The sequence below is a fragment of the Gopherus evgoodei genome, chromosome 9 (genome assembly GCF_007399415.2).
Source record: "Gopherus evgoodei ecotype Sinaloan lineage chromosome 9, rGopEvg1_v1.p, whole genome shotgun sequence".
NCBI classification, from domain to species: Eukaryota; Metazoa; Chordata; order Testudines; family Testudinidae; genus Gopherus; species Gopherus evgoodei.
In genome coordinates this window covers 108,022,400-108,041,520 of record NC_044330.1, presented here as the reverse complement: position 1 = coordinate 108,041,520, position 19,121 = coordinate 108,022,400, and the positions used below count along the sequence as shown (strand labels likewise).

Here is a 19,121-nt window from a genome sequence, read left to right as displayed (position 1 = left end):
AGTCTAAATTGTTTGGTTCAGCAACATTGTGTAGCAGTGAGTTCCACTAGCTGTTACATGAAAAAGAATTTCCATTTATTGATTTTGAATTTCACACCATTTCATTACATGGCTCCTGCCTCCTGTATCATGTCACAGGCCAAAAAGTCCCTCCACCTTCTCTTGAAGATTTATTATTTCATATACTTTTATCATCTTTTTTTTAACCCACTCCTTTCTAAGGCACCAATTCCAATCTTTCAGGTCTCTTTGGATGCAAGTTCCCCTTTAATTCTGCAATAACCTTTTTGCAATAGGGTGACCAGTACCATGCACAGTACCAGCTGAGGGCATACTATTTTAAGGCCAGCAGAGACCATCCAGACTGACTTCCTGCATAACTCAGGCCAGAGAATTTCCACCAGCACTTCCTGCAGCAAACCCAGAACTTCTCACTGAGCTGCAGCAGATCTTTGTCTTTCTAAATCTTCATGTGAAGTCTCCAAGTGATGGAGAAGCCACCATGTCCATCAGCAAGTTGTTCCAACAGGTAATTTCCAACACCTTAATTGCACCTTGTTCCTAGTATGAACTGATCAAGCTTCCACTAGAGCATGTTCTGTTTTTGTCTGCTGGATTAAAGAACCCTCTGAAATGAGAAATCTTCTCCCTACACAGGTACTTCTGGACTACCCTCAACTCACTGCTTAAATTTCTATTTGACACTCAATCTATTGAACTCTAGTCTCACTGTCAGACAGGTTTTCCAGACCTTGTGATCCTTATTGCTCTTTCCTGACCTTCCAATTTGTCAGTATTTCTAAGTTGTGACACCATAACTTGACACAATATCCCAGTAAAAGCCTCAGTAGTGCTGTATACAGAAGTAGTAACATCTCATCACTAACTCTTTATGGACCTGCATATACATCTTAACATCAGTGGCTAAAAGCAAACGTGCATGGTGCAGAGAGCTCATATCCCCTTGGTTTCCACCATGACTGTAAATCCCTTTGAGTCACTGCTACCCAGGATGCAGTTCCTATACTGTGTGGCCTACATTCTTTGTTCCTAGAAGCAAGATCTTGCACATGGTATGGTGGTGAGATAGCTCCAGGCTCACAGGAACTGACATCAGCAGGTGGTGCCTGGCTGGAGCCCAAACAATGGAATAGCTATTCTCTTTTTGATGACTGTGCTGGTGGCACCTGCTGCAGAGACAGCTTGCTCCTGAAGTGCGTGGCTCCCCTAAGCAAGCCTCAGCAGCTGCTGGGGGAATAGGTGAGCTGAAGGCAGAGCATTTGTACACTTAGGGTTAGAAGCTCCAGGAATTGCTGACACTGGTAGAAGCTGCCTGATCGGAGTCTTGAATACAGCTAGGATGGGGAGCAAGAATAAGGTGGGCTATTTCCATTCTCTGATTGGGATGGTTTCCACACTAGATGAGCCCTTCAATTATTGCATCCCTTCAAGACAGTCTCGGAGCCAGCAGCACCATTTGCCCTTGCACCCAGCCTGTGGGAGCAGTGAGGGGGAAGCTCCTCACACAGCATCCTGGGAGTCTCAGGACAGTGCCCACGCACTGCCTCTTCCACCTCAGGCTGGCACAGGGACATTCAGATCAGAGTGCCTGGCCCTAGCAGCCAGCTGAAATCAGAACACGTACTAGGTCTCACCAGCAAAACGGACACCAGAAACTGCACCAGACACAGAGCAAAGGATTACAGATCTTTATTTGTCAAACTTCCCCCCTAGTCTAGCACATTCTACACAGTCTCACTAGCACAGATGGTAACAGAGCCTGTAATAGTTCAGAAATCACACTGCTAAGGAGAGCAAACAAAAAGCAGAGATTTTAAAAGTAGAAAACGTCATGAGAAATGGGTGAGCGAGAGTGCAGCTAGGGCAGGTGTGGGAACCTATGCCAGCCGGTGCTGCTACGCTGTGGGGACAGGGGCCTGTGCCAACAACAGAGAAACCTTGCTTGTGAGCAATAGGCTGACACTCTTAGCATGTTGGTGTAGGCATCCCACCATGAGAGCAAGAGGCTGGGCCATAGTCTGGAGGGAGTGGAGAGTGACTCTACGATACTGTCCTGGAAAGAGCAGATCATGGGACCATTTCCTATCTCTGCAGCCTAATGAAAGTCTCCTTCCAGGAGAACTGATGCATCCTCCAAGCATCCAACTCCCCCTCTTGGCACTTAACCATACAGCACTCAGATGATTGCAAACATCTCCTTCAAGCTACACACCATGAAACATGCTGTCAAGAGCCTTCACAAGACCACCATGACACAGCTCTGCAAGGAGCTGCTTCACCGTCTTGGCCTCTTATACACCTGGGCTCCCTCCTTTCACCTCAGGTCACTGACACCACCCACTGACTAAATCAGACTATCCCATGCAGAGTCTCTTCCCTTAGGATGTACTCTGGCACAGAGACTGAAGTAGCCTTGTGCAGGGGGAGAGGAGGGGTGGCAGTGGATTCCATGCACTGACCAATCATCACAAGGACAGACCTCTCCAGGAAATCCATCTTTTAGGCTCTGTCTACAATTACAGCAGTGTGCAGAGTACAGGCACTACACATGTAGCTACATGGCACATGAAAAGCTTTGGCAATGGGGAGCTCCTGGAACTTTCCCAGCAGCCTCTTCCCCGCAAGAGCCTTTCCCTGCAGTGTTGAGGCAGCAGGACACTACGCTGCTAAAAACAGCAATGTAGACATGGGAGGCGCCGCTTGGGTGTGCAGAGACATGTAGGGTACTCTAGTCGCCTAAACTCACCATTCACACTGCTATTTATATCCATGCCAGCTGGGCGTGCAGTGTCTGTACTCTCCATCACAAGCACAGACAGCCTTACACCGCAGAGCAAGGATTTAATTTTCATCAAGTTTTTTTTAATGTAATCATAACCAATCCATTTTCTTACCTCAGATGGAGTTTGGGTAGGGGGAAGACCTGAACCACAAACTATCCCCCCTCATGCTCATGTCCCACAACTTTAAATGATGGATCCAAACTCTCACTTTACTTTGATCAGAAATAAACCAACAAGGCTCACGACAGTCCTCTGCCATGCAGAGCAGGGCCCATTCAGAGTAACTGCATCACACTGGTATGAGTGCCTCTGCCTTTTGAGGCCCCCCCAGGCTTACACGGTGATGCACAGGAGCTTCTGAGGGCAATACTGCCCTAAGCCTGACTATAAATAAGCAACTAAATTTAAAAAAAAAGAATTCATGGCCTAAATAAAATCTTTCTAGGCATTTCCTTTGGAAAAGCTGATTAGTGCTGTGTGCTTCTAGTATGCACATAATTTATAAGATACAGTTTCTGGAACCCTCCCTCTGTTTTAATTTCTCATCAGGATGGGTTTGCAGATTTAAACACACAGTGTAGCTGGAAGGGACAACCTGACAAAGGGAGAGTGAAGGGTTCCAATAAGCTTTGGTTATTTGAAGTTGTTAGTGACAGTAAGACTAGGGCCACTTGAAGGTATCACAGACCCGCAGAGTGCCTCAAGGAGGTTGCTGAAAGCAAATGTACACAAAGGCAATAGCTTTGCCTCATGCTGGCTCCACAGGCAGATAGTGCACAGAATCCTTCGTGGCGCTGGGCAGCTCAACACTATGAACAATTGTGGTTGAATTCAGGAATGGAATAACTAAGTGTGGCCTGAGCTCAACTAGTGTATAAGGCTGAGAGGACACTAAACAGCACCATACTGTATCAGGCCTTGTGCTTACAGCCCTGCACCCCCTCCCTGCTAACTCTCTCAGGCATGCGTCCAGAAGGACAGAGCCACCTCAGAACACAGCTGTCCCCCACCCACACTAAGTAAATTCTACACATGGAATTCTCCACCAGGCCCTCCATCAGAATGGGGACTGGATGCTTCACTACTGGTTACCCACCAGCAGTTGGGGAAACGCTAGAGGAGCACTATTTATGGACAGATCAAGTCAGAAGTTTGGGAAGGGGCATAACAGGCACAACTGCCAAATTCTTCCTCCCCTTGCCCTCATCCATTCCCTAGATCCACCACACACTGCCCTTGTACAGGTGAAGGGCTGATTTGCCTTTAAATGGAATGCCACTTTTACAGTAGACTGAGCCCTGTTGCTTTTGGCTCCATTCCTCACAGCACTGGGAAGTCTCCCATACTGTCTTTAACACCTATGACAAATCATGTGTTAACCTCAAACATTGTAGTTTGCTGCTGCAGGCCAGAGACAGCAGCAGGACACCAGCACCAGCACCTGTTCTTCCCCCTGCAGATAAGGCTGCCAAAATGCTTAGCTACCAGGGAAGATACCAAGAGATAAACCATTTGTGCCCTATGCAACTGCATAGGGATGTACTGTAGCATTACTGCTCACTTCCTGCTGTGGCCATCTCCTAGGTGGAGCAATGGAAAGTCTGGCTCAAGTTAAGTTTCCAGACACCAGGAAGAGGTGGCAGCAGCAGTGAGTCCTAGAGTCTGCTTCTGAGTTGTCATTTAACTCCCTAAGGAAAAGGTCTCAGTCCATCTTGAGTGCAATAAGTGCTCTGTGAGAGTATCCCAGTGAGAGATGGTGTAGCAAGGGTCCAGCACGGAGAGGGAGCAGCTACAACAAATTCCATGTCTTGAAGCCAGAGAGGCAGCAATTCCAGTGACTCTCACTAGGCCTGACTGCAGCTCCTAGAGCTACAATGGGTCAAGGCACGTGCACCGTTGTGAGAAAAGCCACCTAACTGCCTAGCTCCCAGGAGTGCTATATCAATGCACAGACCCATGGCCCACAGGCTGTAACAGGCACTGTGTGTGTTAGTCACTAACATGCTGCTCCTTACAACGCACAGATATGCTCACTGAAGGCTCTGGCTTGCACTGGGTTTGCAGGTCTGAGGTACTGGTAACTAACATTACAGTCCTGCGCCTTTAGGCTCTGTCTTCGCTGTTGGCTAACCACAGCATAAGCCATCATGGGTCAGTCAACACAAAACACGATAGCCTAACCAACACTGTCAATGTCAGTATGCTGTGTCACACAGTGGTGTCACTGGTGCCCTATGTGGTCGTGTGAAGCAATACAGCCAACATGGGCACTATCCTGAGATTCATAGTGCCACAGCTCACTGCACTGCTCTATGCTCACATTCGCAGGGCATCTACCCACGCTGGGGATTGTAGGAGGAAGTGGTCTAGGCCTGGAAAATTCACTCGTGGCATTAACCATGCTGGTATGCTGTCATGTGCCAAAGGAAAGGATCCAGCTTGCCCTAATAATCGGACCATCAGCCGCTGCTCTTTATGGAGGCAATGTGCACAATTGGTGCCCGGGGCTTGTGGGAAGGGATTGGAGGACTATCATCTCTCAATTGTGCTGACTGACTCTGGCTAAAAGTTTTCACCGTTGGTACCCCAGTTTAGCAAAGCATGGGATAAGCGAATTCCAGGTCTGCCTACTGTTCAGGGTGTGATGGTTGCCTTACCAAGCAGTACAGCAAGAGGTATGTGAACCAAGGGCATGTTGCTGTAAAAACGCACAGCTGAACTTAAGTCTTCAGTAAAGAGAAAGCCTCAGAGTTATTTCCAATTAGCGTTCCCCAAAAGGACCTAATGGCAGATGAGGCTCAAGGCAAGATTGCTCCACAGGCCTCATTTCAGGTGGCCAGACCGACCACTTGTGTTCAGGTCTCCAGTAGTTCTAGTGAACCCCTGAAACAACATGCAGAGAAGGCAGCAAGCAATACAAACTCCCATAGAGCGGTGACCAGATGAGATGAAGAAAATACTGGGACACATTGGGGGGGGGGGCGCCACGGAAGGGAGAGGGTCTGCCAGCAGAGAAAAAAGAAAAAGCCGAGTGCTGCCAGCGGAGCAAAAAATTGCATCCCGACCAAAGATTGGTTGGGATGCGGGACAACCACCCAAATATTGGGATGGTCCCGATTTTATCGGGACGTCTGGTCATCTTAAACTCCCAGCACCTCACCACATAAACCTTCCACAAGAAGACTCATCTGCCACCTGCAGAAAGAATGCTGGAGATTTTTCTGCATTAACAAAACCCATAGAACACTGCAAAGAATCATCCTCTCCCCCAAATCGTACCACCACAAACACCCAAAGGCTGAAAGAAAACTGCCAGCTGACCCTCATAGCCCCTTCAGGTCCTGGTTGGGGACAAAACCTGTTCACAGGTCAGAACCCCAATCAGACTCCTACAGCATTGCCTACAGGACTAGAATTAGCAAGTAGTAGCAGAAAAACTTCAGTAACAAAAGGAAAGACTATAGAAACTACGACAACCAGGGTGTCAGCTACTCCTGGCTTCAAAATAGTGGGGGATGAAGGCTACACAGAATGCCAGCAGGCCTGGTTCAGCCTCCCTCATTAAGAGGTTAGGGAACCTAAGCCTCTGAAGCATCAGCTGCAGCCCAGCTACTCTAGGGCTTAACATACCCAGCTTATCCCCTGTTAATGATTAGCCAAGAGCACAAGGTTAGGGGATACTTAGTGGGAGTGTCCAATGACATGGCCAGAGACTGATCTGCTGCAGTCTGATTTCTGCAAACACCTCTCCCATTTGATTTGAAGAGTGTGGCTATTCCCCAAGCACTCTGAAGTGTCTCCCCCACCCCTTCCCAACTGTATTCATACCCTCAAACCCCAGGCTTGTTCCCAGCCTTACTGTAGTGTTCATGTGGTATCAACAGGATAAAGTTGCAGAAAAAAAGTGTTTTAATCCAATAATCTTGTTTCTCAATTTAAAAATATATATATATATATATTTTTTAAAAGGTTTAGAAAAAGCTTCTAATTAATCTGCAGCTAGTTTTACATATAGATTACAAGAAATGTACAACCCCCTTCCCACATGGTTCCAAACTGTGGGGGCCTGCCAGTTCTTCCCCCAATCAGACACATAATTGAATGTCAAGTGTATTTATTCTCAGCACAGCTTTGAAAGGCAAATCTCCCATTGGTACCACCTTCTTAGAGGGAGAGATAACCAGTACGCCAATGGAGACATGTGGTTACATTAGCTTTCAGTATAGAAAGCCCTTAGTAAAAAAATATTTCATCTATAGAAAATGCCCTTCTGAAAAGCAACCAGGGCTCTGTTAAGGCCACACCCAGGTTTCCCATTTCTCTGCTGTAGCAAGACAGCCCAGAAACAACCCCCCCTCACGATTTTTTGGAGTCCCAGCAAAAGCAATCAGCACCTGTGACTATTTTCCAGCAGGCTGCTGTATCAGGAAAGTGCTTAGAACAGCACAGGACTCCTCTAGAACATGCTACTCATTCAATGGAGCCCAGTTGGCACAGTGAAATTAAACTGTAGGTCCTCCTCTTCTGCCTAGGGAAGCCTCCCTGGCTGCCACTCCCTCATCCCTTCAGACGGGTGCAGAACAGTACGGTACTTTGAAACCAAACCCCAATCCATCCGACACCCTATTCCTACCAGGCTTCTGCCAAGAGGCTCCTTCTAATTCTTCTAAAAGTCTGTGGAGTACCAAGCACAAGGCTGGTGGCTGAAGGAAGGGCCCAGCTACTCTATCCCAGAGGGCAAGATGGGACAGAATACGCCCCTTTTCACAGCCCAAGGCACTGGGCGAACTGCTGCTATGGCAGAGATAAGGCAGCCTCCAACACACCCAACTCTTTGCATTGGATAACGCTGCTGTCTGGCATAACAGCCTTTGGCCAAGCTTGGGTATTTTCACCAGAGCTCCTCTTCGACTGTGCACAGCTCAGGGGCTTCTGCAGAAGATCCGTGGCAAGTCAGGATTTTTAGGAAGAGACGCAGAACACAACAGGATTTTTTTCAAAACTCTTCCTATTGCAACCAGGCGCAGATTTGCCACCTTCCTCCCAGGTGAGCAGTTCTGTCTGCCCCAGGCATGGTGTGCAGAGAAGCTGTGTCCAGTGCACTCTGTTTTTTCAGACTCTGCCAGGAGTGGGAAGTGAAGTCAGGACCCAACATTCAGAAACCTGAAGGACACTAGGAAGAAGAAAAACAAAGCAGGTGGTTAGATCTAAGCCTCAAAAGGAGCCATGGACAGAAACAGATATGGGGGTAATTATCATTAAGCAGAGGCATCCAATTCCAGTTGGGGATGCACACACTGAGAAACCTCCGTAGGGGAAGAGATTTCACATCAATGCAGAGTGAAGTATACAGCAAGACCCTATCCACACTCAGAGCGGGATCAAGAGGAGGGAAGAGCAAAGGGAACAACACGGTCTCGAGTGAGTGCTCCCCAGAGGAGCTAAAGCAAGACTGCTTACCCTGAAGAGCTTTCCTTAAGGGAGGGCCCTGATAACACTAGAACTAGGAGAAGCAGCAAGACGAGAAAGTCACTCTTCCCTTTTGGGCAGCCACCAGAGTCAACTGCAAGAGAAACAAACTGGGGCTGAGCACGAGTCTCCTGGGCCCTGTATACCAGGAAGAGCCTTTCACCTGCAGAGCCACTTTAAAAAGCTCTGTTTGAACATATCACAAATAGCAAATGCACATTTTGGATCACACTCAAGAAACCAATCTTACCAGAAAACCTTCCCAGGCACAGTCCCTCACCATAGCCACAGCATCAGCCTACAAGCAGCCAAAGGAGGAAGAACAGCTCCTTCCAATAACTTTTTGGAATAATTAACCAACAGCTAAGAGAAATTAGAATGAGAACTTCCACTTGAGAGATTGTGACCTGATACAGAAGGCAATGTCAAAACACCAGTGGAGCACACGGAGGATACACACTTGTAGCTTGGATGGCTTTATACCAGTGTGGCATCATCCAGCAACGGCACTGTGGAGACAATTTGTGGGGGGTGGGGGCGATGTTACTCATTTCTGTATAGGGAATGAAGCTACCAGAGTGAACAGCCCTGGGAAAAGCACAAAAGCAATTGAGGACATTCACCATGACAGCAGACTCTTCTTTGAAATACTTAGGGCTGGGGGCGGGGGGTAGGGTGAGTGAGGAGGCCTGGCGAGGAAGAGAGACTGAGACAGAACCAAGTGGGCTGTGGTCAAGGGACGTAGGAGGTTCTGTGGGCAGTGAGGAATCTGTACAGAGTCTTACTTTACTATTTTGAATCATTCAACTAGCATGAAAAACTCCACCAGGAATTGATGGAGAAGGTTTTGGATTTCCCATTTGCCTAGGGATAGAAAGTAAATGCACAGAAAATGGGCAGCTCCTTTCCCATGAACGGCTCATAACGATGTCACCGGGAATCAAGTATGCACGGAGAAAAAATAATCTGGAAACAAGGAGCCAAACAAGACTTTGCGTTGTTCAAATGGTACCCAGTTCCAGCCCCATGTGTCCAGCTCAGGATCATAGGCCCTCAAATGCTTAGAGTAAGCACTGAGAGAGGGCATTGACACACTCTCACTGAAGGACTGTCTGGATATGTGGACTCTCTACTCAGACCCTATGCCACCAGCACTCCCAGCTATCTCCGTGACACCACTGATTTCCTGAGGAAACTACAATGCATTGGTGACCTTCCAGAAAACACCATCCTAGCCACCATGGATGTAGAGGCTCTCTACACGAACATCCCACACACAGATGGAATATGAGCTGTCAGGAACAGTATCCCTGATGATGCTACAGCACAACTGGCTGTGAGCTCTGTGCCTTTATCCTCACACACAACTATTTCTAATTTAATGACAATATATATCTCCAGATCAATGGCACAGCTATGGGCACCCGCATGGCCCCACAATATGCCAATATTGTTATGGCCAACCTGGAACAACGCTTCCTCAGCTCTCGTCCACTCATGCCCCTTCTCTACCTACGCTACATTGATGACATCTTTATCATCTGGACCCACGGGAAGGAGTCTCTGGAAAAATTCCACCACAATTTCAACAGCTTCCACCCCACCATCAACCTCAGCCTGGACCAATCTTCACGGGAGGTCCACTTCCTAGACACCACGGTGCAAATAAGTGATGGTCGCATTACCACCACCCTATACCGAAAACCTACCGACCGCTATGCCTACCTTCATGCCTCCAGCTTCCATCCCAGGCACATCACACGTTCCATTGTCTACAGCCAAGCGCTGAGGTACAACCGCATCTGCTCTAACCCCTCAGACAGAGACCAACACCTACAAAATCTCCACCAAGCATTCTCAAAACTACAATACCCACACGAGGAAATAAGGAAACAGATCAACAGAGCCAGACGTGTACCCAGAAGCCTCCTACTGCAAGACAAACCCAAGAAAGAAACCAACAGGACTCCACTGGCCATCACATACAGTCCCCAGCTAAAACCTCTTCAACGCATCATCAGGGACCTACAACCCATTCTGGACAATGATCCCACACTTTCACAGGCCTTGGGTGGCAGGCCAGTCCTCGCCCACAGGCAACCTGCCAACCTGAAACATATTCTCACCAGTAACTGCACACCGCACCATAGTAACTCTAGCTCAGGAACCAATCCATGCAACAAACCTCGATGCCAACTCTGCCCACATATCTACACCAGCGACACCATCACAGGACCTAACCAGATCAGCCACACCATCACCGGTTCATTCACCTGCACGTCCATCAATGTAATATATGCCATCATATGCCAGCAATGCCCCTCTGCTATGTACATCGGCCAAACTGGACAGTCTCTATGGAAAAGGATAAATGGACACAAATCAGATATTAGGAATGGCAATATACAAAAACCTGTAGGAGAACACTTCAACCTCCCTGGCCACACTATAGCAGACCTTAAGGTGGCCATCCTGCAGCAAAAAAACTTCAGGACCAGACTTCAAAGAGAAGCTGCTGAGCTTCAGTTCATCTGCAAATTTGACACCATCAGCTCAGGATTAAACAAAGACTGTGAATGGCTTGCCAACTACAGAACCAGTTTCTCCTCCCTTGGTTTTCACACCTCAACTGCTAGAACAGGGCCTCATCCTCCCTTATTGAACTAACCTCATTATCTCTCTCTCTCTATATATATATATATACACACACACACACACCTACCTGCCCCTGGAAATTTCCACTACATGCATCTGACGAAGTGGGTATTCACCCACGAAAGCTCATGCTCCAAAACGTCTGTTAGTCTATAAAGTGCCACAGGACTCTTTGCTGCTTTTACTGAGAGAGGATTGATCTTCCATGTCTGTAGCGAACAGAATGACAGGCTCTTGCTCCAAGGAGCTGACAACACAGCCAGAGGGACAGGGTTCACATTCTCAGGGAAGGACAAGTATTCCTACCACATGTGCCAAAGGGAGCTGAAGGGGGGTTGAATATAAGCTTGTGGAAGTTATTTTTATTGTCAGACGGTGACTCAGCTTGGATGGAGAGAAGGCAGTGTTTTCTGAGCTCAGAATGCAGAAAGGGAGTTAATTTGAAGCCAGGAGTTCTATGAGACTTGGGCACATCACTTAACCTCTGCTCAGATTTCCCCATTTGTAAAGATGGCCTGATAATCCTGACCCCCTCCTAGGGTTCATAGGAGGGTTTGCTAAGCATTGTGAAGTGGCTGTGTCAGTTTGGGGGCCTCTCTTTGGAAATGGGGCCTTGCTGCCCTTTGAGAGCTTTTGTTTAATTTACTATCAGGAAGCAGTAAATTCAACTGCTATTTGACTCCCTTTACCTCCTGGAGGGAAACGCTTCCCAACATCCAGATTCATCTAGGCTCTGTACAAGCCACACAGCATGATGATAATGGTATTTGCTGAGTGCCAGTATACTCAGTGTTTCACAAGCTGGGTCCTCAGACTGAGATGCTAACAGTCAAATCAGACAGAGCCCCCAGAAGTCCATTGGCAGGATGGTGCCAGCTTAGAGTAGTTGTTCATATTAGTGGTGCAGGTGGGTTTCAGTGACAGAGGTTGATATTCATGGGCTTCTGGGAAGGAACGTGTTTGCAGGAGGGATTTGAACAGAGAGAGTCAACACCTAACACGCTAGAGCAATAGTTATTTGGTAGCCAGGCATTTCCAAAGAGACGCTGACCCCACAAACCTGTGGGCTGAGGGACACTGAACCAAGACCACATCATAGTTGAATGCAAGGCAGGGAACCATGGCATTTCCATCCTAAAGGATTCATAACTGCCAGGGAAGGGAGGCTACAAATACAGGGTCCTAGCCTGCTCCCACTGACTTCAGAAACTACAGGTAGGGCCCACAAATGGCGTCAATGAATAAAAGGGAAGCTGTGTTTTTAAGACTAAGATCTTCAGCCTTCTCACTGATACACTGAGTTATAGATTTCGGTGTTTTCACCTTCATATTTAAATACAGAGAAACACACAGTATTGTTTTGACCTTTACTAGTGTTCTCCATGCTCTTTTCTAGAAAGCCTTCTGCTATTTCTTGCCATCCTCCCTGCTCTCATTCCACTACCTTTACTAGGATCTCTACTCCCTTCAGCCATACTTCTCATGGTCCATTATCCCAACTGCACTGTTGCTCCCTTCTTGGGATCTCTCCCCCTCCACCCTCCTGTGCTGATCACTAGCCTCAGGCTATGGCTGAGATTGGAAAGTTTTACCAGGCGCAGCAGATAAAAGCAAATGTAGTGTGCATACCTCTGGATTGCTGGACATTTGGAGAATCTTCTACAGTTCTTGACCAGACTCTCTCTGCCCTGTGCTGGTTGGCTTTTGCTTCAATATCCTCCAAACCTGCCTCTCTTACCTTTTTCCTCACCTGCCCCATCCTCAGCACAAACTTTCACTTCCTTTTTATTTCCATTTAGTTGCTCCACCTCCTAAGTAAACCCACCCCCAAAAGCCTGTGGACCTAGCATGCCATTTGTTTCCATCACACTGGCCACTCTGCTTGTGGGCTGTACCCCAGCTCCCACCCTGTCGGTGTCCAGTTTATTCACACTGCTAGCTTCAGGACAGGGACTGTCTGCTCTTTTTCGTACACTGCTCAACACACTAGGACCCCATTCTTGGTTGGCCCCTTAGAAACTATTATTGCCTAAGGATTGAAAGCAAATAACCAAGAGACACAAGAGGGGGAAGTACACATGCCCTTTGCTTCCCTCTTCTAACACCTGAACATGAAATTGCTGTTTTATTCCTAGGGGAATTCTGCAAACAATATTTTAAAATTTTGCAAAATTCTGCATATTTTATTTGTCAAAACACCACAATATAATCATGCCAGTTTCAATTATTTTGGAAATTTATTTCAAAATACCTGTCAGCAAGTATGTCTGTATTATTACAGACAAAAAAAAAAAATCAGGAACTGCTTTTTGACAAATAGATTCCTTACTAGACAAATATAGAACTCTGAGTAATTCATTTAAAATACAACGCAGAAATGTATTTCCCACACCCCTGAGAAGCAATGCAAAGGCTTGGGGGAGTCAGGGCTAACAGAAGTTGGAGGAGCTGAGGGAGAGGGAAGGAGCCTGGGAGTGAATCTGGAGAGTTATTGGGTTTGGATGGGAGATGTATGAAACAGGTGTTTTCTTGGGAGGGAGAGGATTGTTAGGGAGTTTGGGAGCCTCCCCCATGCAGACCCTGACTGCCTACTAGCCTCTCCTATTCAGTCTGGCAAATCTGTCCCTGTCCCCATGTGTTCCTGCAGCCCCGCTTTCCTCTCCCCATGTATCCCTGTTTCTCAGTACAATAAATGTAATATTGCTGTCAAACTGAATGCTCCTTAGTTTTTCAATGCAGACAATATGCAGGGATCACAGATGGGCCACAGAACCCCAAACATATGCCTCAGGAAAGGGAGTTAATTCTACTGAAGTACCCGCAGCTAGCATTACATCAGTGTGTCCATGGGTCTACGCATCACAGGCCCAGACGATAACTATCCAAGTCTCTCCAGATCACTGTGCAGTGTGGCATGGTTTGCTGCCCAATTTTTTTTGCAGATTTTCCTATTGTTGAATGCACAACTTACTCTAGACCCTTCAGAAAGCTCATATGATCCTACTGCTGACCTCAGAGGTTTCCCACTTGGTAACACTACTGTTTGCCAGACTAAATCCAATCCATGCTCAAGTATTTTTATTTAATTGAGTTTTTTTTATTTCTTGTGCAATTATGTCTCACTGAAATTCAAGTCTACAATATGCATAGCAATCCCATGATTTTACTGCCAAGGCTGTAAATCAACGTGTATAAACTAAGGTTTATTCCATCCCTCTAGATCAGGGTGTAATTCTTTGGCAAGAGAAGAATGCCATTTTTACCTCTGGCCCTTGCACGCAGTTATGACAATATTCTCTCCTCAATCCTCAGCCAAACTGATGTCAGCTGAAGGTCTGCACAAAGATCAGGGTAGAAACTCTGTAGGAAGATGTGCTCCCACTAAGGAGAGCCACTATTTATGCTCCCAGCATATCTACCTTCCTGCCCCACCCCACCTCACGCCCGAGTTCTCTCCCTTTACCCTTGTGTCTACTGTTCTTTCCTTTGCATTACATTGCTTTCCTTTCCCTGCAACAATTACCAATTCTCTCCCCCTGCCTTCCATTCCACGAGCTGAAGGTGTTAGTAATGAAATAATAAATATTGACACCTAGTCTTAACAGACTTTCCAGTTGATATGCCAGTGGAATTAAGGGAGGGGCGGGGGAGCCACTGTGTCATGCTGTCTGCAGACTCAGGCAGACAGTGTTGCACTGGTTACATTCACGTCACATCTGGAATGGTTCTTCCAACCATGTTTGCTAGGAACTTTGTAAAATTAAAGCAAAGATTCTATAGAATCTGAATACAAACACATCAGGTGGGCTGAGGTTGACACCACTGTTCTACATACACAAAGTCTCACTTTACCTATGAGATCAGAAGAATATGCTCCGACATCACAAATACGGCATTATGGCTACTGCATGGAGGAGAGGCTCTTATCTGCAGTGCAGTCACCTTCAGTATTGAGGAGCTCATGAGAATCAAGCCATTAACCAATGTCAACACTAATGTAGTTCACCACATGGCAAATTTAAAAATTTCTAGTTAGAAACAATTCTGCCTTAAAATGTTGCATTAGAAGAACTTGTTTTATAAATGTATTTGTAAGGGCAGCTAAGCTGCCCTTCTGAAGCATGAAGATAGAGGGTTCTAGTTTGAACTAATCCTTCAGGAAAGAGTAAAACATTCATCTGCAGGTATCCAGCCAGGCAAAGCCCTAAACAATTCATTCCTGAAACGAGTGTTTTTGAATCATGCTACACAAGGACATCAACTCACTCAGACTGCTGCATCCTTTACAGAAAAATCAATGGTCAGTCTCACTGGAAACCTGGGCACCAGTTCTTTGAACTGCCACTTCATTAGTGGTATGGGAAGTAGCTCTCTCCAAATGGTTCAGAGAACAAATTAAGGGAACTAACATGAAGCCACTCAGACTTACTGCTTAAGATTGGGTAACTGACTTTTGAGAGTCCCATTAAACCCCTGCTTTTAATAACCTCCCTCCAATAGCACGTTGGAAGATAAGGAGAAAAGCTTGAATAAGTGAAAAGCCATATGGAAACGAATGATAGATTGATACCACCCACAGCTGGCCAGAAGGTGGATGTCTTCCCCACAAAAGCCAGGAGGCCCTAGCACAGCTTACCCAACATGATTTGAGGGAGCCTTTTTAGAGGCATGTGATTTAGAGACTTGATGGTAATTGAAAGGAAAGCCCCCCTCCTCTCCTTCCCTCAAACCAAGACAAAAATGTTTCTAGGCTTTTATTTCCACCCACGAACAGGTCCTCTCACAAAGGGGATTCTGACACCACATTATAATGCCCTCTAAAGCCAGCCATTGAACCAAACTCCATTCCCCACAGCTCACCAGTAGGAAAAGTTTATTTTACTTTCGAATGTATTTGTCGCCTTCTCCTAAACAGGGAATATCACTTACAGCTCCCAGGAAACACCCAGCAGTTGTGCAGTGCTGCCCAGTGACAATACTGGAAGGAAATCCAATGGCCAGGCAAGCAGGAACTGGGGAAGTCCATTCTAAGCAGAGGGAAAATCTGAGTGGGTCTCACTCACAGACATAGTTCAGTTCCCAGCATTTATTTGGACACTTACCTTACCCATGACTCCTTCCTGTGAATAGACCCCTTTACTAGAACACAGCCACAATGCACTTGGCTCCCAAAACCAAGTCAAGGCTGCCCCAATGTGATCAAAGAGCAATTTTGAATCAGTTCCTCCTAACATCAAAGCTATTCAAGGAGCAAGAGATCCTGGCAGGTTAGGGAAGAGGGATTTGTGTTCAGAGGTCAGATGTCAAAACAAGCTTCCTAATTCATTTCTGGGATTGAAGGGAAGCCCCATCCTGCTCCTTAGAAGGAGCCTGCTTTTCAATCATAGGTGTGCACTGCACGAGCGAGAAAAGCCTCTGCTACCTCTGTCAGTATTAGCAGCAGCTTCCATGGCTGCAGCAAGTCAGTAATTACACCGGAACAGAACATCAGTGCAACCTACATCTCTTACAAGGTAGAGAGGGGCCATGTTTCCAAAAATAAAATTGTAAATGCAGGAAAGCTTATGCAGGGAAGTCAAAGATGCAAGAATTATAAACAGGATCATCTTATCTCCAGAATACCTGGATCAATATAGGAAGCGCAAGGGCCTAGGAACTGCATGCAGGCACACTGTCACGGAATGGCATTACTGTTTCTTTGTACTTTTTAAAAGCTCTAAGTGGAGACACGATGGCACTGCATACAAACGGTTTCCAGGAAGTTCTGACACTAGGATGGTCTCTCAGATCTACTCTATAGACAGTATTTTCCCAGTCCAAAAGTTTAATTAAACCTGCACAGAAAGCCAGAGACAGCATCCTCCAGTCCTCACTGTGAAGAGTGCACAGAGCAAGCTAGTCCACTAACCAGACTCCAGCAGCACAAGAGACAAGAAAGCAAAAGGACTTGAAAATTAAAAGTAGCTTCAATACAATCTACCTCTGAAGCTCATTTCTACTCTAGGCTAGGCAGCTGCATTAGCTTTCAGCAATCAAGCTACGGCCACTTTTTAAACAGATGTCCCTCACTAGTACAGAGCTGCACATTTGAGGACTGCAAGGGGAACATCCCAACTCAAGCTGGTAGTGTCTGTTAGAGATCTACAGAGTATTTGACAAACTCACCTACCTTTTTGTATTCCTGAAGTTAACTTGGTACCCAAGTATGCTTGGAGGCCTGCGAGGTGTTGGGGTAGCTGGGAGCAGACAGAATGGGTTCAAAGTTGAAGTCCAGTCCTTCTCCATCCATGAGGTCACTGTTGATTATGTAATCCACATCACATTCAAGGTTCTCCATGTACATGTCAACGTCCAGGTCAGTGGGCAGCCTGTCCTGGTTCACTCCAAATGGGGCAGAGCTAAGAGAAGAGAGAAGTGGCTGAGTGCCCAGATGGACTGCTTGGGCCGCTGGTACTGGGACTTGGGCCTTCAAAGTGGGCATGCTGGCTGTGTTTTGAGGAGATGCCACCACAGAAAGCATAGATGGCAAAGCACTGGCACCTACTGACTCTGACTGCTGCTCCAAAGGCTTTCCTCGTGGGTTGACTGGGCTTGTTTTATTCTGGGTGACTTGTCCACCTAGAAGCAGAAAAGTCTGGCTGTTTAGCCTGCTTCCAGTTTGAGGGAGTATCGGATCCACCTGAGTCATCATCACATCGCTGGGAGGTGGAGAGCTGGATGTCAGGAGAGCTTCCAAGGTCTGAGGGCCAGAGAAACAGTTAACAGAACTCTGCAGCGAGATATCAACAGGGTTAAACAGAGAGGTGCCAAAAGTAGAGGCCTGACCAGCTGAATTCTGGGTTCTCAAAGAGAAGCTGGAATCTCTCTGGACTGAACCACCTGAGGCAGACTGCTGGGTGGGCAGCACAGATGAACTGGGTGACATCAGGTTTAACCCATCAATGAGTTCAAGCTCCTCAGTCACGGTCGGTGGGACATTGCTGGATGCACTGGAGTATACTAGAGAAGGAAGAAGCTTTTCATCTGGGAGGTCGTCCTGCTCAGGCATGATAGGAGAGAGCCTGGCACTAATGGTACTCGCATTGGAACTGGTTCGAGGCCGGAAACTGGTCCACACATCAGAGTCCTCATTATTCCTTGATAATGGGCTCCCAGGCCATTTGGGGAACTGGGAGCCAGGGCTGTCGGCAGTAGCTTCCGGAGCTGCTTGGAGTGAGGCCTTCTTTTTGGATGCTTTACCTCTGACTTTTGCCAGTTTGCTGCTGTTGTCCATGGAGGCAGCTCTCCTCCTTGGTGCTTTCCCACTTTTACCACCTTCAGGATTGAGCATCCACCAAGAACTCTTCCCTGTAGCTTCATTATGCACTTTAATGAACTTGCTGTGCAGGGATAAATTGTGCCTAATAGAGTTCTGAAAAAAAGAGAAAAGACAGCATGTTAGCCCCATTTATATGGATTACATAAACAGAGAGGATTCCTCAAAGGAAGCTTGGCATGTGTGGCATATATATTCCTGCTAGATGCCACTTTGTAGAGAGAATTGAGTTGCTAAAGGAATCTTGAGCGTTGGGAGTTTCTTCACAGGGAACTAACACCAAACTCAAAGGGTGGAACACCCTTAGCTGTGCAGAGAGAGCTATGAGGCCAGCATAAAAAGATTCACTAGACAGCATCTTCCTGAAAAAAGCAACCAAACACTGAAGAACGTTTACTGAGTGAGTATTAAAAATTTTGTAACAATGGAACAACTGAATGCAATGAGCACAGGCTAGACAGCTTCCATAGCACAGCTGCAAATTTACTCTTAGCATCCAGCGATACCTGGCATGTCCCTTGCAGATACAGCCATGGCATGTATATATGATGGGTCAAAACAAACTTAAGTGTGGTCCTAAGGAAGAGGGATGATGGGTGGGGGAGTGGCTTCTTATAATGGGAGCACACTGTATGTGAAAACCTGGCACAGCTGTGAGGGAGAAAGACCCTGAACTCAGCAAGACCACTACTACCCTCAAATACAAAGACACAGAGAGAAAAAGAACAGGGTAATAGGAAATAAACCTTATTTTGATGCCTTCACCTAATAAGTGACACAAGTCACAGCCAGAGTTCTGGAGGTTCCCAGTCCCACCCCACAAAGAGGAAGACACTTCAGCATTTTTAGCAATTTATGTGATCACCGGGGTGGGGGTA

The 19,121-nt window shown here is 46.7% G+C and overlaps 1 protein-coding gene across 1 annotated transcript in view; it reads right to left on the bottom strand.

The window, feature by feature from the left end:
- Window positions 1–1,694: 1,694 nt before the first annotated feature.
- The window catches only part of FOXO4 (forkhead box O4), a 29,924-nt gene continuing 12,497 nt past the window's right edge, over window positions 1,695–19,121 (bottom strand). Inside the window, exons 2-3 of the mRNA XM_030574238.1 lie at window positions 17,098–18,339; window positions 1,695–7,977 (exon numbers count right to left, since the gene is read on the bottom strand). Of these exons, the coding sequence (XP_030430098.1) occupies window positions 17,116–18,339 (1,224 nt within the window). The 3' untranslated portion in view covers window positions 1,695–7,977; window positions 17,098–17,115. The remainder of the gene's footprint in view (window positions 7,978–17,097; window positions 18,340–19,121) is intronic.